A 27,607-nucleotide genomic window follows, 5' to 3' on the forward strand; every position below is an offset into this window, starting at 1 on the left:
ACCCCAGGCAGTGCATGAGGGAGGGCAGGTGGCTTGTGACCCTGGCCCAGAAGCAAGGCATGCTGGACAAGGGTACTAGCCCATGGCTGATGAAGGGGGTGGGTCAGGGAGCAAGGCAGATGCTCATGCCCTTGGCTGCAGAGGGCTATTTGGGAGCAGTGCCTGGTTCTGAGCTGCTGGGGCACCCAGTCTATGGGTGCTAGGTGTGTGCTGGTACCTCACAGGCTGTGCACACAAGCTCCCAGTGGCAGCACTGCCTGAGCACGTTCCCAAGGGCCTCTGTCTAGCTCAGCTGCTGCCTTTGAGGTGGGCTCAGCCTGGTCATGGGGTGCTGGAGCAGGAACAGCGCAGCTCTTCCTGAGTGTCACGGCAGTGTAGGTGATGATGTTCCGGCTGTGTGAACACTGCAGGCCACAGTGGGCGCATCTACACGGGATGCCATATTACCATAGTGATGAGCTACAGTGACATAGCTGATCACTATGGCGACGTAGTGTTGGTGGGCATGAACCATAATGTCGATGCTACTGTGCAGCAGGGCTGGAAACAATCCATGCATCTCTGGGACTGCCGCAGTGGTTACTCTGCAGTTATGCAAACATGTAGACACACCCACTCTGAACCACCCCAGTGGGCAGGGGAGTGGGTACTGCTTCGCCTCCCATGGGGGAAAAGCATTCTGCAAGGCAGGATGGGGGTAGCAAATGGCCTCCTTGTGCCACTGCTGGGGCAAGCTTAGGCCAAGTCCCTCAGGCATGGAGTGAGCAGTGCAGAAGCACGGCAGGGCCAGCAGTGGGAGGCTCTGGGGAAAGAGCTGGGGCTGCTCCTGCCATGCCAGAGGCAGGGCCTGCCCCCCCAAACCTCCCCCACCTGCCAAGCCCAGCCAAAGTAGGCCATGCTTGCGGTGTTGCTGGCTTAGGATAAATTCAGCTAAGTCCCCAGGAAAGACCCAGGAGGCCAGCACCAAAGGCATTCATGCCCCGTGACCGTATACATTACAGCAGAGGTATGTGGGGCATGTGCTTCTCAGTGATTTGTCTGCTGAATGCTGCTCCTGCTAGGCCTAGGCAGCAGGTGGGAAGCAACCCAGTGGAAGGTGAAGGGCTGTGGAAGGTGAAGGAGTGGAAGGTGAAGGACTGTGCTCTGAGGGAGAAGAAATAAGGCCTAGCTGGTTTGTCCATGGAGCACAAACTGTCCTGTGCCCCTGGAGTAGGGTGATGCAACTATGGGAGATTCGTGCTGGCTTCACTCTTAGGAACTTTTTGGAGCCTCCAGGTCTGCTCAGGTTTGTGCAAGTGCTCTGTACCCGTCCCACATACCTTCCCCAACCCCTGCTCACACTCTTCCCCTCCCCTGGCCAGCAGGCCACACCTCCACACAGCCTCCTGTGTCATCACAGATGTTCTAGTAATACTCCAAAGCTGTACTGGAGCAGATTCAGATGCTAAAGTGCTTTGCTGGCACCTTCCCCAGCCATTAACTTGATCAGAGATTACAGGGTGACCTGCTGCTCCCAAGAGTAGCCAGGCTGCTGCCCTGCATTGCCGCAGTGCTCACAGTGGCTTGTTGCCAGCTGCTCTTGCAGGCAGCAATACACAAGTTGCAGTTTCTGGGTCAGCTCCTGGCTTGGACAGTGCAGCTGTGGTATTTTAGCCCAGCTGAAGAAAGAACCTCACCCATAGGTGCCCTAGCAGGGCCTGAACACACTGCCCTGGCACTGCCTGGTCCCTCTTCCCCTTAACTGCCAGGCTGAGCAAGTCCCTCAGCTGCCTGGGGCTGCTTCCTCCAGCACGGGGTTACCAGTGGGACCGCAGCCAGGCAACAGGAGGGTACAGATGCAGGGGTAGGACTGAGGAGCTTTGTTTCTAAGTGCCTCCTTCCAGCTCCAGGGCCCTGGTGGGATGAGGTGCTGGGGCTGGCCACTGGCTCCAGGCATGGCTGAGGGGGAGGTGCTCAGGTGCAATGGAAGTCAGCTTGTCCTTTCCTAGTTTAAAGCCTTCCAACCCAGTGTTGCTGTCTGGCTGTGCTGCAGGACCTGCATGGCAAGATACTGCCCACTATCAGCTCAGACCCATGGGGTCTGGCCAGCAGCTCTTGGTCCTGGGCAGCCAGCATGAGATGCAGGGTGGGAAGAGTCTGGAAGCTGGCTGGTCACTGCTCTACCCCTGCCCTAGGCCAGCACTAGAGAATGTCTCAAACCTCAAAGAGGGGCAGCTCTCCCTTGTAGTTGTCAGTTTGTTAACAGGCATGAGAAGTTTGGCCCTGCTCCCCAGACTAAGGTGCTATACCTGAGCTGATTGCGGTCCGAAGCATTTACCATTTTAAATCTGGCTGTCCCTGAACATGGTGCTGCGCATTAGGGCTGTGTGAAACGGCACCGTTCTGTTTCGCCTTGAGTTTTGATGGTTCAACGGAATAGCGTTCTGTTTCAAATTTCGTTTTGATTCAAAACAGCTGTTCTGTTCCCTCAAAACAGAAAGGCTGGGGATGGGAAGTCAGCCCAGCTGGTCTGCCTCCCCATCTCCCAGTGCTAGATTGCCCAACCAGGCTGACTCCCCAACCCCAGGGCAATCTAGCGCTGGGGATGGGAAGTCAACCCAATGGGGCTGAGTTCATTTCCCCAGTGCTATGGTCGAAACATTTTGACTTTTGAAATGTTTCAAATAGCCTCATTTTGTTTCGAGGCTGTTTTGCAACCCTTTGTTTCATTTCAATTTTGCTGTTTTGACCTTGAAATGAGTTGAAACTGTGTTGAAATGAAATGGCCGGTGAAATTTCATACAGCCCTACTGTGCATCCCAAGAGCTTGCAGCTCACTACAGAGCTCCACCCATGCCACAGAAGCACAGAGCCATCTCCCCTGCTGAGGAGGCCCCAACAACTGCAGAAGCTGCAGCCTACGGGCCTGGCATGTAAGAACAGAGCAAAGTGTTCTGCCCCAAGAAAAGCAATAGCAGGTGATCTCAAATCAAAATGGGCTGAGGAGGACATGCAGGAGGGACGAACAGCAGTTACTTGGGAAACCATAACACCGCTTATGTGGAGCAAAGCACCTGTAAATGAGCCACATCCCCTTTTCTCTTGAACCTGTCACTGTGCTCAGACCAGCCTTTGCCACCAGAAGAGCCCATAGAGTTTCCCACAAGGTCCTTTATTGATTCCATATGCTTAGTGTAACAGTGAGCAGGGTAGAGGGAAGAGGGGGCTCCCTATGCAGTGCCAGCCCCCTGCCCAACTTGCCTCAGGACTGGTCATGCCCTACAAGTGCCCAGACTGGACCTCTGCAAGGGGAGCAGGGGCACTTGCAGAGTTAGCAAGGGCTGCTCTTGGAGTAGACCAGCATGCCCCAGGGGATGGTTAATCTGTCAGAGCGGGGAACCTGCCCCTTCCTCCAATTGAAACCTGAGCTTGACTCCCTGCAGGGGACTCACCCAGTCTCTGAGAAGCAAAATGGGCGGTGAAGGCCAGTTCCCAAATCTGCAGCTGTGCACCATGAGCTGCCTAGGGCAGTGGCCCAGGGGCAGCTAGAGGATTAAGAGGCCAGAACCAAGGCAGAGAGAGTAGGGTGTAGCCTGGGGCACAGAGTACAGGCTAAGCGGAACCATGCACAAAGACCTCGGGGCATATGGCTTCTTTCCTTTAGTGTCATGGAAGAGCAAGTCCTACAGTAGAGGCCAGGCTACTGCCTGGGATGGGGGAGGGGGGGAAAATGATGCTGGGGCAGGAGCACAGGCAGGATGACTGGGGGGTTGAGGCTGAGATGGTTTGTACTGGGATCTGAGAGCTATCTTACCTGCTGCCCAGGCACAGGGGTGCCAGGACATGGTGTGAACGTAGCTGGCAGCGTCTGTCCTAGGCTACATTTAAGCGAACACTCGGGATCCAGAGAGCTGCCCTGCCCTGCCCTGGCCCCTGGTTAAGTTACGGCTCCTCCAGTACAGGGGTACCAGTAACAACACTGGCTTCAGCAAGGCTCACCAGTCTAAACACCCTGGCACCTACTGATGGTCAGCAGTAACCACCTGCACACAGAGTACCAGGTCATGCCACAGGCAGGGCAGAGGCAGGAAATTACATTCCCCATCATGGGCCAGGAGCCTGGAGTGTGTGAGACCTCTGCAAACCTATGCTGCTCATCCTAGAGGGAGGGAGGGGCTGGGTGACAAGAGTAGCCACCTGCCCCACAGCTTCCAAGCTCTAGGTGCTGCATCAGAAGAAAACAGGATGGACATTGTGCAGTCTGACACGTGCAAGGCACCTCATTCTTTCTCTCAGCCACAGGCCAGTGCTCAGCCTGGGAACGAGTGGGGTAGGTGGTGGAGGGACCAAGTGAGGACCACGAGGCAAGGGGCCCTAGCTCTCCTCCTCAGGAACAGGAGCAGCTACAGTGGTCCTGCTCTTGTCCTCTGCCTTGGCTTCTGGCTCACCCCCAGGCAGCAGCAGCAGGGCTGGGCTAGGGCTTGAGTGTCGCTGCTTCCGCATGAATGGGAACACCCTGGCAGGAGATCAAGAGAACAGTCAGTATGGGGTCAAGTATGTGGTGTGGGTGGGGTCAGGGGAGCACAAAGCAGGGCTGAGGGCACTGTGCAGGGTGCTGATATGCTTTAGCCCTGATTCCCCAGTGCTCCCCACAGCCACTTGCAATCAGAAACAAGCCGTTGTAGGATACACCCAACAAGCATAGGACAGGGGCCTCTGCTCACCGCTTCTTGGTCTCAGGAGGAATGATGGCCTCAGCCAGCAGGCTCTTGTAGAGGTCAGACTTGAGGAAGCGTGGGTAGGAGTCCTGGGGGCAAACAACCATGAGGGGATGGTGTAGCCTGCACACACATAGGCCTGAGCACAGGCCAAAAGCAGGAGGCTGTGGGGAAGCTACCCTGCCCCAAGCTGACCCTTCCCATGTGTCACAGATGGTGATCTGTGGGGATGCATCACACCTGGGTTCCTGCCACCGGAGGCTGGGCCTAGCATGTGCAGCCTGCACTTCCCCTAGCCACAGACCCCCTCTACTAGGCAAGCCCAGTCTGCCTGACTGAGCTACCTGCTGAAGGGCCTGGGAGCACCACAGAGCTGCCCCTCACAAGCAACCAGCCCAACCCACAAGTACTGCCTTTATTTGTGGCAACCAGCTGGCAGTGAGAACTCCTCAGTGGAGAGAGGTCAGTGTTTCACGGGCTGGAGGGGAAAGCCACTTACCCCACCCTACACAGGATGCAACTCTCCTGTGTTGGCAGTAATCAGCATTGACATGGGCTCATCCAGCCAGGCATAAGGAGTAATGCAGACTGCTGCACTCAGCACTAGCACGTATACCCATGTTTAGACCAGGCAGCTATGAGGGAGGGGTCATGCCCCAGTGCATCCTGCCACACCCTCACCTTTTTCATCAGCATATAGATGTGCATCTGGGCATCATCCATCACATAGCGATGAGGCGTCTTGAGACCTTCCAGGGTCCTCTCCATGGTCTTGCTGTCAATGTTCACCCACCGGGTGGCACCAGGGGCCAAGAAGTGCCTGCAGAGCAGGGCCACAGCACAGACAGAGAAGGACTGACAGGCTGGAACAGCCTGGCCCCCTAGGAGGGCCTTGCTTTTGCCTTGGCTCCAGTGACCCCACTCCTGGCATGACTTCTCCCAGCAAGAATATAGCAGGTGAGATAGTGAGAGGCTTCTGTTGCGAGTCCCAGGGTGCTGGCTCCAAGGGGAGGTGCCAGCATTACCTTCCCCCCACCTACATGACTGTCCGGAGACCAATGGGACAGGCAGTGAGCAAGAGGGAGCTCCAGCCTATGCAAAACATAAACCAAAGTGCTGCTGTAGGCCACCACAACCAGGATGCCCCCTGCACATTTAGGATCCCCACCAAAACCTACCAGCCCTCTGGTCCAGCCTTGAGGAGCCAACCTGCCTTTGCTGTGCTCAGGTCCATGCCTTTGCCATAAGGAGGGGCTGTGTCTTCACCGGCCCCATTAGACAGGGGTCACTAGGAAACAACGTTGCCTCAGGGGGGAATGTGGCCTCTGAATCTGCTGGGACCCTGAGATTCATGGCAGGAGCAAATGGGAGATAGGGCTGTGCCCTCCACTCCTGCTGCAACAGGTCTTCTCAGGAAGGACCTTATCCCAAAGGGATTTCCTCTTGTCAGCTACCAGTGAGCTGTCCACCCTCCATGAACAGGTGCCACAGAGTCATCTGAGCCCCTGGGGTCCCTGTTTGTCCTGTGCCAAGGACACCCTAGTTTCTCTAGTTCCTGGGGCGGAGTCTGCCTGCCACCTACAGTAACCAATTGGCTGTGTTTCTCCAGGATGCAGGAACATGGGACAGACAGCCACATGGGGTGGCTCAGTTACCACAGGCAAGGGGATGTGTCTGTGGAGTGGGTTTGTTGCTACTGTGGAAGGCAGCTCTTTGCTGTGCTGGGAGAAGCTAACTTTGTGTGGGAAGAGGCTCTCCTGAGCCTATCAGAAGGGGCATGGGGTAGCACCCCACCTGTCGCTAACAGAATACACATGGAAGCTAGGCCAGGGAGGGATGGGAGGCTCACTGGTAGATGGAGTCCATGATCTCAGCAATGCGGGACTGCTCCCCATATCGCAGCTCCTCACATGCCTCCCAGAAGCTCAGGTTCTCAGCTGGTGGGAAGAGACAGAGAGATGATGTTGGGCAAGGCAGAGCACTGGGAGGAAGGGGCAGGGAGTACGCTCCTGCCTGGTCAGCAACCAGGCTCACAGGCCTGGTTGGTCCACAGTGCACTGGCCAGGGCACAGGTGTCCACAAACCATGGGTGAATGAGAGCACAACCCAGGAAGGGTTCCTTCCAAGGAACCGTGAACAAGTGCTTCAAGCTGCATGGAAGGGGCCTTTCTCCAGGCAGGTGGAAAACACAGGGCAGAGCAGGAGCGCCCCACCTGGGACATCACTTGGCTGACTGTGTTAGGCCAGACCTGCTCCCTTGTCAGGCCAGCAGGAGGGAAGGGTCCTGCCCCCATGATGTTGGTGATGCCTTCTGGGACAGGGCCCTACCTATCTTGTGCCGGCCAGTGCTTCACCCAAGCACTTCCTGCACAGGGTGTCCCATGGCAGGGGAATATTTGCCACCCCATAAGCCAACAGATCTGCTGTGCTAGGCTGTGCCCCTGCCCAGCAGCCAGGCAGGACCTCCCCATGCAGCACAGCCTGCAGGAGCTCGCACAGGCTGAGGTGGGGAGGGGGGACCAGTACCTTCCAACCTGAGACATTGTGGCAGTGCTGGGGGTGGAGTGTGACATGCTGCTCACTCACCGCTGAACTCCTTCTTGAGGAACTCCATGAACTGCGCCCTGCCCAGTGCATCACTTAGCAGTTCGCTGAAGCTGAAGCCCCAGCGCTCCACACGCAGCTTGGTTGGAGTCATCACTCTGCAGCAAGGGCATTGAGAGTTGCAGTCACCAGCTGTGGCACCCTGAGCAGTTCCCATCAGTCCAGGGAGCCAGGGGCCTGCAGGGCCCCAGAGATCAGTTCCCACATGGAGGCAAGCAGGGGCAAAAGCCCAGAGGCAGCTCTGCCCCTTAGGCTGGTGCTTAGCAGAGCCCTGCTGGGACAGCCACACTCCTAGGTACCACCTCAGGGACATGACTTTCTGGGCGCTGGGAAAGCAGTGCTGACATCCTTCTGCTAGCAGGACAGGGACCACAAGAGTAACCCACGCCCCTGAGCCCCTGTCTGCCCTGCACTGAAGGGACCCCCCATGTTCCTCTGGCTCCTGGGGCAGAGTCTGCTTGCCTTCTGCAGCAGCCATGATTGGCTGCGCTTCCACAGCAGGTGGGAACATGGGACAGGCAGCCAACCTGGGGCTGGAGCTTTTCACATCAGAGCCAGACAGGTGGGAGAATGTCGACCTGTGCAAGCAGACTGGTGGACATTTTACCACTAGTGGCTATGGCAGGGCCAGGGGCAGGATGAAGGGACATGCCAGGTGCTCAGGCCACAGGGTGCTTACGTGGGGGCATTCATTGCCCAGTAGGTAGTGTCATCTGTGATCCAGGGGTTGCTGGGCAGGCAGCCAGACATGATGGGATCATGGGGCACATACTGCTCGTTAAACTTGACGTACCTACCAAGACAGAGGAGAGATGAGCGGCTGGGAGCTGGGCTCTAAGGCTCCCAGCACAGGCCAAGGACCAGCACTAGCAGAGGTGCGGAGAACATGACCAGCAAGTCTGTGGAACAGACCAGGTCCTTACTGCTTTGGCTGCACAACATGCTGGTGTCTCGTGCCCATGCCAGAGGAAAGGTCTGCACTGGGACCAGCATTGCCATAGCGGAGGACCTTCCCCCCCCCATCTCATTTGCATCACCAGCATCCCTGGGACACAGCATAAGCCCTACTCCTGAGCCACAAGCCCCTTAACATCCCACTCCTAATGGCACAGCATATTGCCCTCAAATGGTCCAGTAACCTTACTTCACTGACCCAAGGTCTACCTCAGGGCCCAGCATGCCTCTGCCTTGTGCCCTAATAGGCTTCACTAGCAAGGACTAATACCATGGCCCACCCCCTCACCAGCCTGGTCTCCCTGGTGCATGTGCTCTCCCAACACTCCCACCCCTGAACCCTAAGGATCTTCTTGGAAAGCACTGGCACCAGCTGAGCATCCTGTTGTGGGAAGGAGCAAGTTCTCAGCGATCCCTGGGGGACAGAGCAGGGATCTGAGCCAGGTTTTCCAGAGCTGTGGTGCCAGCTGGCCAGGATCTCAGTGCCGTGTGGGAGGGTGCTTTGTGCTCAATCTCCTGCTGGCAGGATTCTCTCAAAGCCCCTCTCTAGGGAGCCTGCTGCCCTCCAACAGAGCCTCACATCCTGCTTCAGTACTTTGCAACGGGCTCAGCCAGTGCAGCCACATAAATGAGCCTGGAGCAGTGCTACTGGAGTACGGGACAATGTGGGCACCAGGTCACAATTACCGTGACAGTGGGGCAGAGGGCAGAGCAGATGCCTGCAGGGGCCATGCTGAGATGGTAAGGATCATGCTCCATCAGCTCAGAGAGTATAGCCCCCACCCCCAGTGCAAAGCCCCTCACCCCATCCCAGGGCCAGGGGCTGCTGCTGAAAAGCAGGGAGAAACTGCTGATGCCTGGCAGGGCCAGTCCAGTAAAACAGGGGCTAGAAATGCCAGCAAGTGACTGCCCAGATCCCCAAGGCCCCCAGGTGACAACTTACCCTTCCAGGCAAATGGAAGACTTGACCCTGCTTCTTCCCATGGCCTTTCGGCAGTACTCGATCTGGGACCGGCACAGGACAACAGGGTAAGAGGGAAGATTGTGGCACCCACCCACTGGGGCCCAGGGCACTGATACTGTTTGGGGAGGGGCTGTGATGGGTGCTATCAGCTGTTATGCCACTGTCCAATCATGGTAACAGTAAGAACTGGAGCTAACCCTGTGTGTGCCCATGGCCAAGACCTCTCCATTGCTCTGCCTTTCCTGTCCAGCCCACATTCCCACATAGACCCCTCACCCTGAGGTGCTGCTATGCCTTTGCAGGTGGGCGGTATGCTTCCAGGGCACTGTGCCCACTGCTCCCCACTGTGCCAGTTGCCCAGCACTGGGTGTGGTCCTAGGGAGGAGGCCCCAGCACAGCCCTGAACAGAGGCCTGGGGAAGCTGTCCCTGCCTCCATGGCCAGACCCTGTCCTGCAGACTCACCTCTCGCTTGTAATAATCCATGTTCTTGGTCTGGAAGAGACAAGCACAGGGGTAAGAGAGCCCAGCAACAGCAGCCCCTGCATAAGCATGTCTGGGCCCCAACAGTCCTGGCCCAGCACCTAGCCAGACTAGGCAGCCATTGGCCCCAGCATCTCAGGGCTCAGTTGTGCCTGGTCCCAGGTGCTAACCCGCAATGAGCTGTGCACAGCTCAATACATGCAGGTCCCAGCTGCCTCTCCCCCACGGTACTTTTTTTTTTTTAAATTAAAAAATATACACACACACGCGCGTGTATATATGTGTGTATATATATATGTGTATACACCCCGCCCCCCATAAACTTTCCATCACACATCTTAAAATCACATTAAAAACCTGTGCTTCCCATTACAATAAACACACCCACTCCCCTGTGCGCCCACCCTCCACCCTCACCTACTCCAATCACAGTCCTTTGGTCCAAACTCCTATTTGGGGTACTGGAGTCATGCCTGGTACTACAGGCAGCCTGGAGCGGAGCTGCGGGCCGGAAGGGCAGCTGGCTGGCTGGCCCCATATTCCACTCTGCTTGCTGGGGCAGCCAAGGTGTACTCTGGGGATTTGGGCTGCACAGGCCTTGTTGTGGGAGATTCTCTATAAGCAGGACCAGGGTGGCTGGAAATGGCCGCAGTCCTGAGGGAAGCCTTTCCACACTCCACTGTGCTGGAGTGTCCTGCTGCCTTGTGACCTGCTTATGGATCCCCTGGGCCAAACACCCTGAGTTCTCAGTCTCTAGTTTCAGGCTACTCAGCCAGGCCACCCAGAGGACTGCAGCAGGAGGATCCCACAACAGCTCATAGCTTCCTCCCCTGGTCCTGCAGAAAGCAGTGGAACTCCTGAACACATGGGAGGAAGAAAGGAAAGCAGGCACTTCACCACCAGGCCTGGCACCACCATGAGGGCTCTCTGCAAAGGACAGCCTGGAAGCTGTGGGATGAAGTAGGGTACTGGCAGGAGGGTGCTGCCCCAAGGGTTGAAGCACCTGAAGCTGCCCAGCCCTGGGGATCAAGGGCAGCCCCAGGTCCTGTTTCAGCATTGCCTCTCTATGCATGACAAAAGAGCCACTAGCAGACTCCTTCACCCCCACAGCCAGCCATCACCAGCAAAAAGCCACTCACCAGGCAAATCCCTGAGGACATGCCCAGCCATCTCACACACCAGCTGGCAGGGGCCCAGGACTCCTAGTTCCCTGCTAACTGCCTGTCTGCATGTCTATGCCCCACCCCGCTGCCCCCAAGCCTGTCATGGGAAACCAAAGGTTAGTGACACTTACTTGGGCAGAAGACGGCACACAGGAGAAGAGAAGAAAAACAGAACCCAGCAGTTAGTAAAGAGCCAGCACAACAGACAGGGGAGATAAGAGCACCCAACAGACTGTGTTAGTGATGCCAGCACAGAAAGAGAGGAGTTTCCTAGGAGCTGCAGAAAAAGCAGGCCCCAGTGGCCAGCCATGTGCATTCACCCCCTGCCTAAGAGGCTTTTCCTGGCTGGAGGCTGCCCATGCTTCAGCCCAGGGTTCACTACTCTGCCTGTCTGTTGGGCCATCACACTGGCTGCACAAGCCCACCAAGCCAATCCAGACAGCTCTTGGCTGATAACCACCAACCCAGGGAATGGCTGCTAGCACCTCAGTGCAGGCTGGCATCACTAGCCTGAGGCCATGGCTGCATGTGGTCCACTATAAGTATGGGAAGAAGAGGCCATTGCATACACCAAACCCATGTGGACCAACATGTCCTCCTCTTGCTGCAGCAGATCTCTGCAGTGCCCTCAGGGAAGGCATGCCCAGAACATGTAGACTTTTAGCAATGGAGTGGGTACAGAAGGACAGACTAGCAGTTGAAGAGTGTCATGGCCAGCATTACCACCTGGTGCTATAGAGGCTGAACTGGCCTCTGCCCTTGGCCAACCATTAGCCACTATCAAGGCTGGCATTGCAGCAAGGCAAGTCTGGTCAGGCCCAGGGCACTGAGTACTGTGGGGAATGCTCCTTCCCAGAGACTGCTCTGTCTAGCAAACTTGCAGAGCTCCCAGACGGAAGTGTAGATGCTTGAGGCAAACGGCACATTATTCAGAGCTGGAGATGAGCAGACAGAAATGGTACACAGGAACCCAGACAGATTCGAGACACCAGGCAGGGGTAACAACAGGAAACATGGATGCTAACACCAGGGGACTAATCCTCAGAGTTAATGGTGACTCTCTTGACCGCAGGGACAGCAGCAATGAGACCGGAGCTAGCAGACAGCATCATACCCTGGGACTAAGAGCACGTCCTGCTGGGCATGGGGCAGCCCACCCAGCACTGCACCATGTGCCACAGAGCAAGGACACTTGAGTGCAGAGACTGGTGGGGCTAGGCTCTGGGGGAGGGCTCAGCAGGCACACACTGTCTCAGCCTGCACGTCTGGGATACCTACAGGGGCCCAGTGCAGCAAGAACCTGGACAGCCCAATGGCATCAAGCCCCTAGTAGGACCAGGATGAGCTAGGATGTGCCTGCAGAGGGCGGATCTTTTGGCTTATGCAGTCCACGGGGAGTGCTGCAGGAGTGGGGACCAAGCACTTCTGTGCCAACCACGGCCTCCCCAGGCAGGACACTTACGAGCTGCGCTCGGCTGGCATGGCAGTTCCTCCGCTTCAGCCCATGCTCCATCACATTTGGGGCTCCTGGCTGCACAGGAAAGAATAAGAACCAAGCCTGGATCAGGATGGAGGATGGGTTCCAGCCAGCCCCTTGCCCAATGCACGTTCCTCGGGTCTAGCCAGGCCCCACAAGGGCTGCGACAGCCAGGGCCCTTATCTCCTCCCTGTAGAGGCAGAGGACATAGTGGGGACAGGCAGGGTAGGGGCACTGGTGCTGGCTGTGGCCTGAGCTGGCGCACTCTGCACTGGGCTGGTGTTGTCCCACAGGGGATGCCCACCCACATACACTGCCACCCCGGGAGCCTGCAGGACAGCATGGCTCTGTGGCCACAGCTTCCCCCCACAAAAGAACCAGGAGCAGGGTACACAGCAGCAGGATGGTGCGGATCACATGGCTGGATGGCCAGGCAGGGCTGCTTCCTGCAGGATGGAGAGGAAGCCACCAGACTGAGACAAGCTGCTGAAGCCAGACTGTCTTTCTGGAGTGCTGGACATACCCTGCCTGGGCCCAGGCCAGATGGATCCATACCCATTGCTCTGGCGGCAACACCCTGGGAGACAGCACAGGATGAGCCATGGCCCTTTGCGCTGGCCCTGTCCCCACTACCCTGTGTAGAGCTGGCTGGATCAGGGATGGAAGGGATTAGGAGAGAAAGGCCCATTAGCTTTAATTGGAAGCCAGCTGTCATGCTGGCCTGGGTAGGTGGGGGCAGGGACAGTGTAGGGGATGGCAGACACTGCCCCAGCCCCTGCTCTGAGTACACCTGTAGCCATACTGTTATGCCCCAGGTCTCTGGCAGAGGGAAGGGGGCAGAGTTGCAACCCCTCTGCCCCACAGCTGAATGGTTCCAAGCTAGAGGCAGTCTCTGGGCACCAGAGAACTGCAGAGGGGACTAGCTGCCCCCTTCCTACTCTTTGTCTCCTCAACCAACTCACCCATCCCTCCACATCTCCCCACATGGCACAGGGGGAGGGGAAAGGAGGGATGAGGAGCTGCCTGACTGCCTAGCAAGGATGTGGTTACCAGCAGGCAGTGTCAGTCCAAGAAAACTGTATCCTGAGGCAGAGCCTGCCAGGGGTGGGTGCTGCATGCCACCAGGGGATCCCTGGTTAGAAGCCAGGGAAGGTGCTTGCACTGAGGCTGGGATGCAGGGGGAACTGCCAGCTCCTTACTAATCAACAAGGGTGCAAGAAGTTGAACATGCCTTTCAGTCCCTTCCCTATGAGCCAGGGGCCCCAGCCAGAGCCCCTGCTATGCCTGCCTTATCCATCTGTCTGTCTCCAGGGAGTGGTGGGGTGCCACTACGCACTGAAGCTCAGCACCAGCAGACTGGACCCAAGTCTGTGGTCACTCAGGAGAGCTCCAGCATGGAACTCTGCCCCACCTGCACGCACCTGAGTGAGGCTTTCCCACCCTTGCAGGCCTTTCTAGAGGGTGCCCCTTTTCTTCCCCAGCATGGTCACAATTGACAGGGCTGAGCCCTCACAGCCTCCCTCAGGCAAGCCTTACCAGGGGCCGATTGACCAGCCAGTAGGCCTGCTCCTGGCAGTCTATGACAATGCGATCGCCCTTCCGGCGCTGCTTGGCTGCCCTGTCAATAGAAAGGTAGCATCAGGCAAGAAGGGCTACGAGCAGCCACTCCCGTACTGCTCTTGGGACAGCCAGGGCTGGAGCTCTCCTGAGAGGAGGGGCCAAGCCCGGCCCAGGCCAAACCCAGAGCAGCTGGTTTTCCCACCCCAACTTAGCAAAGGCCCCAAGCAAGGGGGGGGGGTTCAGGAGGAATAAGGGGTCCATCCAGGGGAGCTTCAGGAAGAATAAGGGGTCCCTCCAGGGGAGCTGGTGTAAGCTGCTGTCCCCTTCTTTGCCTCTTCACAGCCCTTGTTAGAGTTGCCAGCTCTCAAGCCCCATATGCTGGCACCATGAGAAAAAGCATCAACCTCTGGGGAGCAGCACATGAAGGCTCAAGGTAGGTAGAAGAGAGGCTGACCAGGACATGAGCAGCAGCAAACAGAGTCCTACTCAGTCAGGCAGCCTCCAGGGCTGGCCTTTGCTCCGTGCCCTGCCAGAAGGATATGAGGACCTCTCAGCTGATTGCCTGAATTGGCCCCTCATTGAAAGCACTCAGTGGGCATTGTAACAAGGAGCTCCGAGTTCCTGTTACTGTAAGAGAGAGACTGGAGTAGCTTGAACCCAGGCAGCTAAATAGGGGCCAGTTGTAAGAAGGGTGGTTGTAGGGAATGCTGCTGCTCAGGTAGTAAGCTGCCCATCAAGGCAAAGAGTACACCTGTAGACAGTCTGAGGCTAGCTATAAGCAGCAGCAAGGGAAGGCAGGCAGGTCATTAGGCTCAGACTGAATATCCCTGGGTGTGTGGCTGCTGAGTCACCTGACTAGAAGGGTGCAGGTTTAAGGAGTATTTAAGCCCAGGGGCTGAGCCTAGCAGGAAGTCTGACCCTGGAGGCTGAAAAGGAATGAGTTTGTGGCTTATACCTGGGATATCCTAGGACTATTGCAAATACATGACTGCTGACTTGCAAGGGAGTGGGACCCAGGGTTTGGTAGGCAGTGCTGAAAGACATCCAAGTTGGTGTTTGTGTTCTGACTGAGCTGGGAGTTTGAGTTATAGCCTTAAGGTTTAGTCCTACGTTAGAATTTGATAGTCTGGTGGTTTTGGCAGGACTAAGAGGTGATGGAGGTCCCAAAAGGCCTGGGAGCAAGGCAAAGACAACATCACAGTGGGCTCATTGCTGGGGAGCAGGGCAGAGGCTGAAGCCCAGGAGCCACATGCAGTATAATGGACCTAGGCTAACAGGCCCAGCAAGAGGAAAGGGGCAGAGGCCAAGGCCCCAACGAAGGGACAGTGATTGAGTGGGAACATCTGAGGGATGGGGTGGGTGTAGCTACAGGGGCGTTTGGAGGCCACAAACTTAAGGCAGTTAGGGCCCAGTGTGCATGGATGAGCCAGAAAGGCTCAGCTAGCTCTTAAGGGGAAAAACTGAGACCACCAGGGTCCAGGAGGGACCTGCTGGCTGACAGATAGACAAAGACTTCAGGGAATATCGGGCAGCCTCCCTTTTTACAAATTAACCAATTACATCAAGGCATAGCAAGCAAGAGAAAGGGGAGGGTACCTGTAAAGTCAAAGTGGGACGGGTACAGTGTGGCTACCAGGGGGTGTCACAACCACCTCTGGGGCCTGCCGTGCTACAGCGTGGATTTGGGAATGGGGTGCCCACATTTTTTTTTTGAGATCCCCTGCTTTATGGGCAGTCGGCCTAGCTCTCGCTTGCCACGTCTTGATGTTAGTTGATACACAGAGTGTGGGAGGCTGCCCTGGTCTTATTACAGTGACCACCTGGATTGTCGTCCTGGCCTTCTAGGTCAATTGAATGGCTCTGTACCTCGCCTACGCCATGCCCAATGACTCACAGATGGCATCCTTACAGATGTTCCACCAATTGCTGAAGCCTCTCTGAGCCTTCCAACCCCTCAGCCTCTCTCAGCCCCACTCTGGGCCCTCAGACCTCTGTCTCTCCGCACAGCCCTTTCCTGGGCTGCCAGACTCCTTCATCTCCCTCTTGGCTCCACTTTGGATGCCAGACCCCTTGGTCTCTCCTCCAGCCCCTCTCTGGGTCCTGAGACCCCTTGGTCTTACACAACCATTCCTTTGGCTACCAGGCCCCTCTGTCTCCCTCCCAGCCCCACTCCAGACTGCCAGCCCCTTTTGGTCCTTTGTCCTGCACCCTTTTAATTCTGTACTTCCCTAGCCACTCTCTAGGCCCTCAGATCCATCCAGTCCTGCACTCTGTTCCCTGGCCCCTTGCTGGGCCTCTGGACCCATGTGATCCCAGTCTTCCCTGACCAAGTGCTTTTCTATCCAGGTATGCACCCCTAGCCCACCCCTTCCATGGGGTAACCCACAAGGCAGTGGGAGCTGAGGCTTTCCAGCCTCCATCCTCACCTTTCCCTGCATTGGCCCATGTGTGGTATTTCATGGAGGATGCCCCACAACAGACAGCCCCACCACACTAAACAGCCCAAGTAGGGTGCAGTTTCAGGTCTTACCCAGGACCAATCTTCAGGGCTACCTGATCTTACATGTCCTTCTCTGGGCTTTCCCCTAGATGTCCTACGCCCTTCCTGGGCTGCTAGCCACACAGCCCCCTGTCCCTGACTCCATCTCCCATATGAGTTCTCCATCTCTGGCCCCCAGGTCTCTCTCAGACCTCTTTTATTGATCCCTCTTTTATTAGATGGCTGACAGCCAGCCATCCTCATCCTGGGCTGCACGCCCCTTGATCCCTTCCTCTCAGCTGTGGTCATACAAGGACCCTTGGCCTCTCCTAGGCCTTGGCCCTGCTTTAGGCCAGTCAAGAACTCCAGGCTCTCTTGACTCTGGCAGTCTCTGCTATGGTTTATTTCACCCTTCAGCCCCTCCTGGGCCCTGGCCCCACACAGGTCAGTTGAAATTCCCAGGGTCAGACCTCCAGCCGTCAGCCCCCTTGTCTCTGTAGGCCCCTCCATAGATCACTCCCTCTCTCTGGGCTCACCTGGAGCCCCGCATAGGTCTTCCCTAACACAGCCTCTTCCTTCTCTGGGCACATCTGGACCCCTTAATAGGCCCCCATGCTTTGTCCCACTCAGTGGGTTCACCCAGACCTTTCACTAGGTCTCCCAAACACTCAGCCCCTCTCCCAGGGCTCACCTGGCCTCTCAATAGGTCCCTGTGCACCCAGACCTTCTACCTTTGGGTTTATCTGGCCCCGGCAACTGCAGGGTCACTATCCTCACCTTGATTTGCTCCCATCTCTAAACAGAGTATCACTGGGCAGTGTCTCCTGGTTCCTTGAGCTTGTCTAAGGGCCACTGGGCACTGTCTGGTGTACTCTGCTCCATGTCCCCACTTGGTACGCTTGTTTTGAACCTCTGATCTGCACTTCCATCTTTGTTGTTTCATTCTTTGTCCCACAAACTCTGTTGTCCCCTTTTCCTGTGGCCTCCCTGCCTAAGGGAGACCAATGAGTGACTTGGTGGGCTGGATCCATGTGTTTTTTAAAAGTGGACAAATAGGCTGGACTCATTTGGCCTCTCAATAGGCCCCTGTGCACTCAGCTCCCTTCTTAGGGCTCTGGACCCCCATATTGGTTTCCCCAGGAATATCCTCCATTCCCTTAGTTCCTATCCAAATCTCTGGATGTTATTCTCCTTGCTTGCATTCAGAAGCAGCAGCCTTCCTGCTGTGATGTTCCTTCACCAGCTCCCAAGATGTTACTGCCAGCCCTACTCTCAGGGTCTGGGCTTATACCCAGTCTAAACCCAGCCCTCTTCCAATCAGGTGACTCACTTAATCAGGCCTAGCCTTAACTGCCAGCCCCCTGAGTCAGCTGACTCCACAATTAGCACTGACCCCCACCTGCTGGTGGCTCAGCAGGCTGCCTTACCCCTTGAAGTGGCAGGTACGTCAAGTGCCCTGACACACAGGCATTACCACCTCCTGGAGTGGGAGAATGAGGGAGGAGTGTCTGTCAGTGTGGCACAAAGCAGTCAGAAAGTGGTGAGAGTGCTGCTGGGGGAGAAGTGGGGTTAGGTCCTGCCCTCTGACCAGCAACCTGGCCTGTCTCATTATGGGCTCCAGCAGATTTCACCATTGGCACGGCTCCATGCTGAGCTTTTGCTTTCAAGGCTCATTGACCCCCTGGCTAGCCAAAGTCTGATCCATGACTCTGGGCACTTGGAAAGTAGTACATGCTGAGCTCTCATGTGCTGAAGCTTGGCCCTGCATAGCACTCTCTGCCAGGATCCCCAAGTTGCTGCTCTTCACAGAGCACAATTCTGCAGGCTTGGGTATCTCCTGGCATGCACCTTGGCAACATGGGGCAGAATCCCCAGAGCCCTAGGCATATTCCTGCTACAAGTGTGGAGACAGGAGGGGCCCTGATCTCTACATCCCATGAGTCCTGGCTGGGTACTGGGGCAGGGACTCACCGGAGCTGCTCCCGGGCTTGCATCACAACAAAGTCCCAGGTGTGGTTGATCCTCTTGTGCAGCAGGTTGTAGTTGTCCTAGGGCGAGTGCACAGGGAAGTCAGTCCCTACCCAGCCCCATCCTCTCTCTCCCCTGACTACCCAGATACATTCCAAGCAGGGCAACCCCACACCCTAGTGTCAGTACCTCTCAGTCATGGCTTCTGCCTGCAGTCTGGGGACCTCAGTGAGGGAAAAACCTCATTTATTCCACCCAAGCATTTCCCTGTCCCATGCAGTGCCAAGGCTGCCTGGTGGTTCCCTGTTCCAGCCCTTCTGATGGCATCAGGCTATAATAGGCGGAGACAGTTCCAGGGTGAGTCAGCAGGTTGCATTGTTGGGAATGCCGAAGTAGCCACTACTGCAATCACAGCCGTTGCACCTTTCTCCACTGCTGATGCTTCTCAGTCCTGATCTGCAGCCCTCTTTTATTCTCATACCAACCCCTATCTCCCCCCAAACCTCTGCTTTGTAGGTCCTTTACTATCCTAACCACCTCTCCAGGAGCCAAGGGGACTCTGCAGTGTGGTTAGCACCTGTATCTTACCTTCTCATGGTCGATCAGGTCACCCTGCTTGCGGATGTTCTTCTTGGCTAGATAGATTGCTGCAGTAAGGCAAAGGAGCCATCAGCATGGGCACCTCTGGATGACATTTGGGGACGGGGGAAGAGGGGGGTTCCTGTCCATGGAGCCAGGTGGTGCTAGGTGCTGGGCTCTGCCCTAATTGCACTTTAGTCTCAGTTTCCCCACAAATAATTGCAGTGCCAGGAGCAGCATGTTCCTGTGCCTATGTTAGGGGGCAGCCTTCCCATGGGGCTTAAACCCACACCCATTCACAGAGAGTAAAGAGTGGCAGGAAGATCCAAAGCTGGCTAAGCCAGAAAATATGCTACCAGCCCTGGGCTCTGCCCAGATCCTTGCAGCTGGGACCAAACACAACAGTCCTTAGAAACAGAAGAACAGCAGACAGGCATAGTTCAGCCCAAGGGCTCTTCTAGTATGGTGATGAAAGCAGGCAGGTGGGGAAACAGCCGAGCTTAGAGCCACCACTCTGAATCCTGTAGTGCTCAGGCCTCCACATGAGGTTGGAGCTACTGGCCGCTGGCACCTCAGGGCTTTTCCTGTAAATCTGTTGGGGGACAGGGCCAAGGCAGAGCAGATGAGAGCCAATGGTGCTGGGATCTCCAGACAGGACTGACAGGCCATGGTCCCAGTGCTGCAGAATGACACCTACCATAATCCAGTTCTGTGGCTGGCCACTTAGTGCTGGTCCAGAAGTACGGGGTCTGCAAGGAGAAAGAGACAGAGGGGGCACTGCCATCACTGAATGGAAACTGGGGGTGAGGAGGGCACTGGTCCTACCCTGTTAATGCAGTTCATGCAGCAGGACCCCATTGGAAGTGGGCAGTTAGGAGGGGGATCCCAGCCAGGTACAGTGAAGCTGCTGGACAACCCCAGCCTGGAAGCCCTGAAGCAGATCCCTGTTTCGCTGCCTCCAGCCCAGCCTACACCAGACATGAAGATGGTATCACAGGGCCCGTCTGGTACTCAGACGTATCAGAACTGTGGGCTTGTGCATGAGTCCATCAGGCCTCTGCAGCATCTGCTGGGCACCAGTCCCACAGCTCTGGGCCTGCTGAGCAGGGTGGGGCCCTGGGGGAGCACCCAGCACTGGAGCACTGGCAATATGTCTCACTCATTGCTCTCTCCAAGCCAGGGTGAAGCAGCTACAAACTTCTTACCAGTCAGTATAAGGGCCTGGGGCGCATCACAGCACTCGCCCTCAACAACAGCAGGACTGATGCAGCAGCCCCAGCCTTGTCTTGGGTATGAAAATCAGCCATGAGGGTTCCCACACCTTGCTGCCCTCCCTGTCTTAGGGGCACAGGTTTGGGCATGCCCAGAAGAGCACTCAGGCTCAGGAGAGGCATCATGGAGCAAGCCCCCAGAACCTATGGGACAGTTGACTCATGGGCATGAGGAGGGGTAGGGAATGGAGCCCTGATCCCCTCACCAGGCCTACCTGGAACCTGTAGGGGGACTCGTCAGCTCGCAGCACCAGGTTGCGGGGGTCCTTGAGAGGGTAGATATAGCCATGTTTCACAATCAGGTTCCCAAGGTGCAAGGACTCTGCAGGAGAGACGTGGCTAGGCTGCTTGGAGTATAGTGCAGCAGCAGCCCCCCACCCACCACCTGCTGTGGACCCCTCAACCTTCACCATGCCCAACACAGCACCAGTTCCACCAACCCTACCCCATGAAACAGCAGAGCAGACCCACCCACAGGCTCAGATCATTGCAACTGCTCATTATCATGATGAATTGAAATGCCTGGCACTATTCTGTGCGTGCCAACAAAGCCCCTGCCCCAGGAAGCTGTTCCAACCCTCCTCCCAGCTTGGACAGCTGACAGAGTGCCCTGCTGCAGGAACCTAGCAGGAATGGGCCTGGGATCTGTGCAGGATGCTGGCCCTCTGTGTTGATGGCTCTGGCAAGGTAGGGATCCTTGCTGGGTGACAGGAGACAGTCTGGCCTCTTGCAGCTCTGGGGGTAGAATGTGACAGTTGAAAGAGAAGAGCAGTCTCCTCAGCACAGGCCAGCTGGGCCAAAAATGTCCCCTCAAAGCAGAAGGGGCCACATGCCTGTATTGGGGTTGCCATCACCCAGTGGGACAGCCTGTTGCATACAACCCATGGCTTCAAACCAGGGCACAGCAAAATAAAGGCTTCACTCTGCCTGAAATCATCCCCCAGCCCAGCACAGTCCCAGCCCCACCTGCGAAGTTCAGGACAGCTCAGAGGGAAGAGCAGCGTTCCCCAGGACCCCAAGTCCTTACAGTACACCAAGGTCCATGCCAGCAGCAAATGGGGCGGGTACTGGGAAAGGGAGGGTCCTGGCGAAGAAAGCTCTCTGCAGCCACTGCTTGCCAACAGGAGGGCATGCAATGCCTGGCCACCTACAGCGATGGCAAGAAGCCTCATGCCAGAGGGCTATTGGGCAAGCAGGTCTCACATGTTGCCCAACTGCTCCATGCTGGAACTGCCAGTGCAGCTGGACATGGTCAGCACCTAGCACTTGGCCCCAGATTTGCTCCATGTATGCTGGCCCAGCAGGGTTTAGGCTGGAAGCACAGAAAGGCACCTTGAACAGCTATCCCAGGAGCCCTCCCATGCCTGGGCAGGCCTCTTGAGGCAGCAAGGGCAGCCTAGCACATGGGACAAGGTGTGGGCTCCTGCTTATGGTTTCATACCCTGGTCTTTGTGCATTACTTCTCCTGCAGGGCACTCTGCCTCACCAGGGATATGAGGGGTGAAACCCTATCCTTTTCTTCTTGGAACTGTGGCAGGGACCATGAGAAGCTGAAGACTGACAAGAAAAGAGACCACTGGCTTTGCTGTTGCTGGGTACATTTGAACCTATGAGAGCTGGACCAGCCCAAAACCAACTCTGGTTCCCAGTGCTGCTCCCAGCAGAGGGGCAGGACTGGAGGCTGGTATCCCAGATGGGCAGGTGCAAGGTGGTCTGCAACAGTGACAGGGGCTCTAGGATGGATGAGGGTAGAGGAGCTGGCCAAGGACAGTCACTGCCAAGTGAGGCAGAGGCTGGCTGGCATAGCCATGCTAAGAATACATAGTTTCGTGCAAACTCCTGTCAGCATCACTAGGATGCAGAGTTGATGTGACAGCCCCTGTGCTCCCTATCCACTCCATGCACATGACTCCCCCCCTGCCTCCTGGAAAGGGCTGCCCTGAACTAACCTGCAAGCTGCCTGCTATCAGTTCAGCACAGCACAAGTCAGCAGAAACTTTCACAGGGTAGAAGCTCTCACAGAGCCTGGATCTGGCTCCAGATGCCACACAACAAATGATCGCAGGGCCTTCCCATAACCTAGAGCTGCACTGCTGGCTGCATGCTCTGCAACCTGGGGCTGAGGCTAAGGCAGAAGCCACCTAGAGGTGACACCACAAAACTGGAGATATTTCAAATATGCAGGTCAGCTCCACTCCCTCTTGCACAAGCCCTGCCCCTCACTGGGCCATGGGAGCAGCTCTGGGGTTCTTCCCCTAGATGGGCACACCCCCAAATTGTGCTGCATTGCCAAACTCATCTGCCTTGTAGGGTACAGTGCACAAATGTTGCCAGCCACTGCCAAGGGGGAGACTTGGCAGCAACCAGCCCAGGGTCCTAGGCAGCCTGGCAGGGCTGTTCCACATCTGCAGCCTAATCGGAGACAGACTGGGTGGAACCAAGGGGTCAGGTTCAGCTCCTAGATGAGTCCTTGCTGCTGCAATACTGCAGAGGCAGCTCCTAAAGTCTCCCCAGAGGTGGCTGCAGCTTCAGGGTCCCCCCTGCTACCAGGCATGGATCTTTTTACTCACAGCCATGTTGCTCTGGGACCAGCTGCTAGAGGATGTCCAGCAAGACAAGTCAGTCAAGCTGATGCTGGGAGCCACACAGCTCTGCAGCTTCCCAGGTAGGCAAGGCCTTCTGCACTGCTGCTGAGCCAGGAACTGGCCCCCCCTTTGTCCTAGGGCACAGACATGGTTGCTACATCCCCTTGGGACATGCATCTTGCACAAACAACCTTGGGTCACTCTGGAAAAGACCAGAGATGGACTGAGCCAGACCTGTGCCTTGGTGCCAAGTCACTTATGTGCTTGGTACTTCCCAAGAGGGGCCAAGAAGAACAGGGTGGCAAGCGCTATCCTGAAGTAGCCATGTGACAAGGGTCTGTGCAGGGGATGGGAAGACTCAGTTCTTGAGGGAGAGGGCAGAACAAACATCTTAGGCTTCCAGCCAGAGAAAGCAGGCCTCACCCAGATCCTCCTCCATGGGGACAAGGTTCCCAAATTGCTGGCCTGGCATCCCACCCATGCAAAACAGAGCCCAGGGCTGAGATGAGGTAGTGCTTACCCTCCTCAGAGATGGTGTACTTCTGGATGAGCCACTCCACAATGTCATTCCCTGGGGGAACAGGAGCACACATAACCAAGGACACTGGAGACTCAGTGAGCCACAACCCATGTCTCAAAAGCCCCTCCAGTGTCCACCATGGGCACAGGGCCAGTGCTGAACTGGCATGGGTTGGCCCCCAGGAGAAGGTGCATAGGAAGTTCTAGGAGAGCCCACAAATATAAGAAGAGGGGACTGCAAGGCATGGGTAAGGGCAAAGGTACACACAAAGAGAATGGGGATGGCAGGAGAATGCTGGGGAAAAGATGAAACAAGAGGACAGAACCAGGGGGTGATAACAGGCAAAGGCACAGTGCAGAGGTAGAGCTAAGGGGTAACCTGGGGCATGACAGGTCTTCCATCCCCATGAGCCTCTGATCACCATCTGGAGCTGTCCAGGGGCACAGTCAGTGCCTGCCAAGCCAGCAGCAGACAGCATCTGGGCCTAAGTCTTCCCTGCAGTGTCAACTCTCAGCCTGGCCCAATGAATAATTGATATCCTGATGCATTACTGCTGGCACGTGACTCCCTGCAGCCAGGAACTGAGGCTGAGAGCTTGGTTTGGGAAAAGGAGGCAGAGAAGACAGCCCTTGCTAATGCCCCGGCACAGACCTGCCCCTGTAGAGTAGAGAATTCAGCACCCTGACTCCAGGTGTCAACTCTGCAGGTTAAGGCATGGAAGAGGGGCAAAGCCACAGAGAAAGCAGTACATACAGTTTGCGAAAAGGGGGAAATCTGTGGGCCCAGTGCCTAGCATGATGCCTTAAGAGGGGATCCAGTCTGGCTCTGCAGAAAAGAACATCCAAAATTTGTCCTGATTTGCAAGAGCAGCCATTCCTCTCTGGAGCACTGCACATCCCCTCCACATTCTAGTCCACTGCTAGGCTGGGTGCCAGCAAAGGCAGGCACTGGAGCTGCAGCAAGACTGGGAGTGCAGCTGTGGAAAATACTAGTTCCTGCAAGCTAGCACAGACAAAGCCAGCAGACTTGTCCGGTGGGGCAGCAGCTCCAGCCTACAGTCTGGTCCCTCTTGTTGTGGAGGTTACTGTGCAGAAAAGCGGCTCTTTCTGCTGCCAATATCAGAGTAGAGGTTTCATGAAGCCAAAGGCCCAGGCAAGGCAGTTGCCCCAGCAGCAACATGATCACTGGGTAAAGAGCAAGGTCTGGGGCGGAGTGTACATGGTACACGGTATACTCACACCATCCACAGTGTTGTTCACACAGACATTGAAAAGCTCCCTACACAACCACCTATGCCATACACACAACATATGCACAGATGCACCACACCACATGGTGTGCAGACCCTGCTCCCCACAATAACATGCTGTCAATTCAGAGATACCCAACTGGGTATATGTGCATCAGCCATCTCCCCTGGGCACAAAGAGCATTTGCTCAGAGGAAGATGGCCTGGGATGTGGTAGCACAAAGCATGCCCATTACACTAGCATGCTCACATATCATTAAGATGGTAGGGGAGGGAGCAGGACTGCTGCCCAGTCCCAGATCCCAGGGCACAGACATAGCTAACAGCAGTGTAATCTCCTCAGTGCACTCAGGTTAGGGGTAGGCATCAGGGGTGTGCAAAGCGGGCCCTATTCAATTCAGATTTGGCCCAAATCAGGGACAGCGATTCGATTTGTTGATTCAGAGCACTGTCCCTGATTTGATTTGGCCGAATCCGAATCTGAAGATTCGAGGCTGATTCAGCGTATCAATGATTCAGACGTAGACACAGCTTTAAATGTTTTTTCTACATGCCTTGAGGTACCAGCACAGCTTGTGAATGCTGCAATGCTGGGGTGCATGAAGCACCCAGGAGGCCCTCCACATGCTCGGTGGTGAACCCAGAAGCGGACTGGAAGTACTTCTGGTCCACTTCCGGGTCCGCTGGGGCACTCCCTCCCCCCCCTCGGCTCAGCAATCAGCTGTGGGGGGACCCCGGGTGACCCCTCAGACCCAGGAGGCATAGGTTGCCAAGCCAGGGCATGTGGGGGGGGCCCCCAACAAGCTCCCTGGTGGACCCAGAAGTGGACTGGAAGTGCTTCTGGGCCACTTCCAGGTCTGCTGTTGAGCACGTTGGGGACCACCCCACACTTCTGTGGGACACTCCACACACCTCAGCATTGCAATGTTCACAAGCTGCCTGCTATCTAGAGGTATGTAGGAAAAACATTTAAAACTGTGTCTATGTCCGAATCACGAATCTTTCCGAAAATCTCCAAATTGATTTGGAGGGTTCCAATTTGATTTGGAGAGATTAAAGTGTCTCCTGATTTGATTCGGATTTGGCCACCGAAGAGCATCTCTCACTGGGAGAGATGACATGCATGTCTGATGCAGAGGGAGGGAGAGAACATGAGCAGAGGGAGGTGGGGTGAGGAGCACAGTTGAACTTACCAGTCATTGCATGAGGGATCACTGTAATTAGCAAGCGCTGGTTTCTCATCTTGACACCCATGTCCGGATCCTGCATGCTGACAATCATGCGCTCCATCTAAGGGGGAAAGCAGCAGAGACTGGGTCAAAGAGACCAGTCCACCCCCTACACACTTAGCAAAGACCCACTGGCAAACTCAGCATGTTGCAAGGGGAGCACAGCAGCCCCTCTGCACAGCTGGGGAAGGGCAGAAAGAGGCCTGGGCATCCTTTATTTCAGAGAAGAGATGAGACCAAGGAAGGTGAAGGGGTAGCACTAGGGCAGAGGGAATTTCAGACTAGCAGATGCCAGGGAGCACAGGCTGGAGGGGAAGCTCCAAGTTCCTCATGCCATGGATCTGAAATCCCAGAAAGTGCCTCTGGTCCAAGCAAAACCCTGGGTAGTGTGGGCAACATGCTGGAGTCCTCTGCTCAGGGCATAACTGGGGTCAAAGAGCTGCCCAGAAATTGGATCCCATAAGGGATGGGATGGCAAACAACATGGAGATGATTTTGTGTCTTTCCAGAATCAATGACACAGCCTGGTCTGGATCCTGTGGTCTGCCCTGGTCACACAACCTCCTTCAGGATATTGAAGAATGCAACTGAAGGGAAGGGTCAGGGAAGGAGGATAAGAAGAACTGGGGCCTGGACAGATTCTCAGAGAAAGTGAAGAATGGATATGTTACCTCAGAGAAGAGACAAGTATATGGGGACCTGGTGAAAAAGTGACTGGTCTAAAGAGAGTTGAGTTGGGAGTCCCTGTCTTCTCCATCTTATAACAAAAACAGGGGACATATGGAGACAGCAAAAGGGAATAGATTCATCAGACAAGAAGAATCACACCCCTGCACAATATACAAAGCTCAGGGAACTCTGGAGCACAAGAGGTCACTGAGGCCAAAAGCTCTACAATATTATCATAGAATCACAGGGCTGGAAGGGGGACCTCAGGGGTCATCTACTGAGTCCAATCCCTGAACAGACCTAGGATGAGCTGTTGCTAAACCATCCCAGACAGGTGCTGCCCAGCCAGCTGCTTCCTGAAAGTATCCAAGGAAGAGATTCTACAACTTCCCTCGCCAACTTGTTCCACTGTCCTTGGTTCTGCCAGTTGGGAAATGTTTCTTGAGGTTTAACCAAAATCAGCTTTACTGCAGTTTAAACCCATTGTTTCATGTCCTATCCTCTGCAACAAGGGAAAACAGTTATTTCCCTCTTTCTTATGGCAGCTTTTCAAATGTTTGAAAACTGCTATCACATCCCCCATGAAGTTCCTTTCCCCAAACCAGACATACATATATTTGTCAGCTCTTCCCTCATACAACTTGCCCTCCAATGCCTTTGCCGTTGTCACTCACCTCTGGATCTTCTCCAATTTCTCTACATCTTTCTTAAATGCGTAGCCCATAAATGCACACAGTACTCCAGCAGAGGCCCAGACAGCATCCATCTGAGTGGCACTATCAGCTCCCATAGCTTGCATACAATATTTCTGTTAATGCAGCCCAAGGCTGCAATTTTTTGTGTGATAATATCACACTGCTGACTCATGTTAACCCCAGATCCTTTTCAGTAGTGCCTTTTCAGTTACCACCCCACTCTGTATCTGTGCATTTGGTTTCTCTTCCCTAGGTGTAGCACTCTACCCCTCTTTGTTAAATTTCAGTTTTTGTCCATAATTCTCCAATTCATCATGTTCCTTTTAAATTCAACCCCTGTCCTGCTAACTGTTTGCAAGCCCTCAGAGTTGTGTCATCTGCCAACTCAGTCAGGAAGCTTGCTATTCCCAATCCAATCCTTTAACAAAAAATGTTAAATGGCACCTGACCCAGAACTGAGCGA

The 27,607-nt window shown here is 55.5% G+C and overlaps 1 protein-coding gene across 3 annotated transcripts; it reads right to left on the reverse strand.

Moving 5' to 3' along the window:
• Nucleotides 1–3,133: 3,133 nt before the first annotated feature.
• On the reverse strand, nucleotides 3,134–25,867 carry RGS11 (regulator of G-protein signaling 11). 3 transcript variants are annotated; one of them, XM_019540059.1, is made up of 16 exons: nucleotides 25,745–25,867; nucleotides 23,303–23,353; nucleotides 20,413–20,519; nucleotides 19,624–19,675; nucleotides 18,936–18,994; nucleotides 18,351–18,427; nucleotides 13,877–13,958; nucleotides 12,326–12,394; nucleotides 9,683–9,712; nucleotides 9,199–9,260; nucleotides 7,981–8,094; nucleotides 7,284–7,399; nucleotides 6,547–6,634; nucleotides 5,379–5,517; nucleotides 4,704–4,786; nucleotides 3,134–4,495 (listed from the first exon to the last, which is right to left on the reverse strand). In XM_019540059.1, exons 1-16 carry the CDS (start codon nucleotides 25,839–25,841, stop codon nucleotides 4,354–4,356), a joined length of 1,368 nt encoding a protein of 455 aa, XP_019395604.1. In that variant the 5' UTR covers nucleotides 25,842–25,867; the 3' UTR covers nucleotides 3,134–4,353. The 3 variants fall into 3 exon arrangements, with proteins under 3 accessions (XP_019395604.1, XP_019395605.1, XP_019395606.1); XM_019540060.1 differs by lacking the exon at nucleotides 12,326–12,394; XM_019540061.1 differs by lacking the exon at nucleotides 5,379–5,517.
• Nucleotides 25,868–27,607: the final 1,740 nt, after the last annotated feature.

This window comes from Crocodylus porosus, unplaced genomic scaffold (assembly GCF_001723895.1).
Source record: "Crocodylus porosus isolate Cpor-Errol unplaced genomic scaffold, CroPor_comp1, whole genome shotgun sequence".
Taxonomy (NCBI): domain Eukaryota; kingdom Metazoa; phylum Chordata; order Crocodylia; family Crocodylidae; genus Crocodylus; species Crocodylus porosus.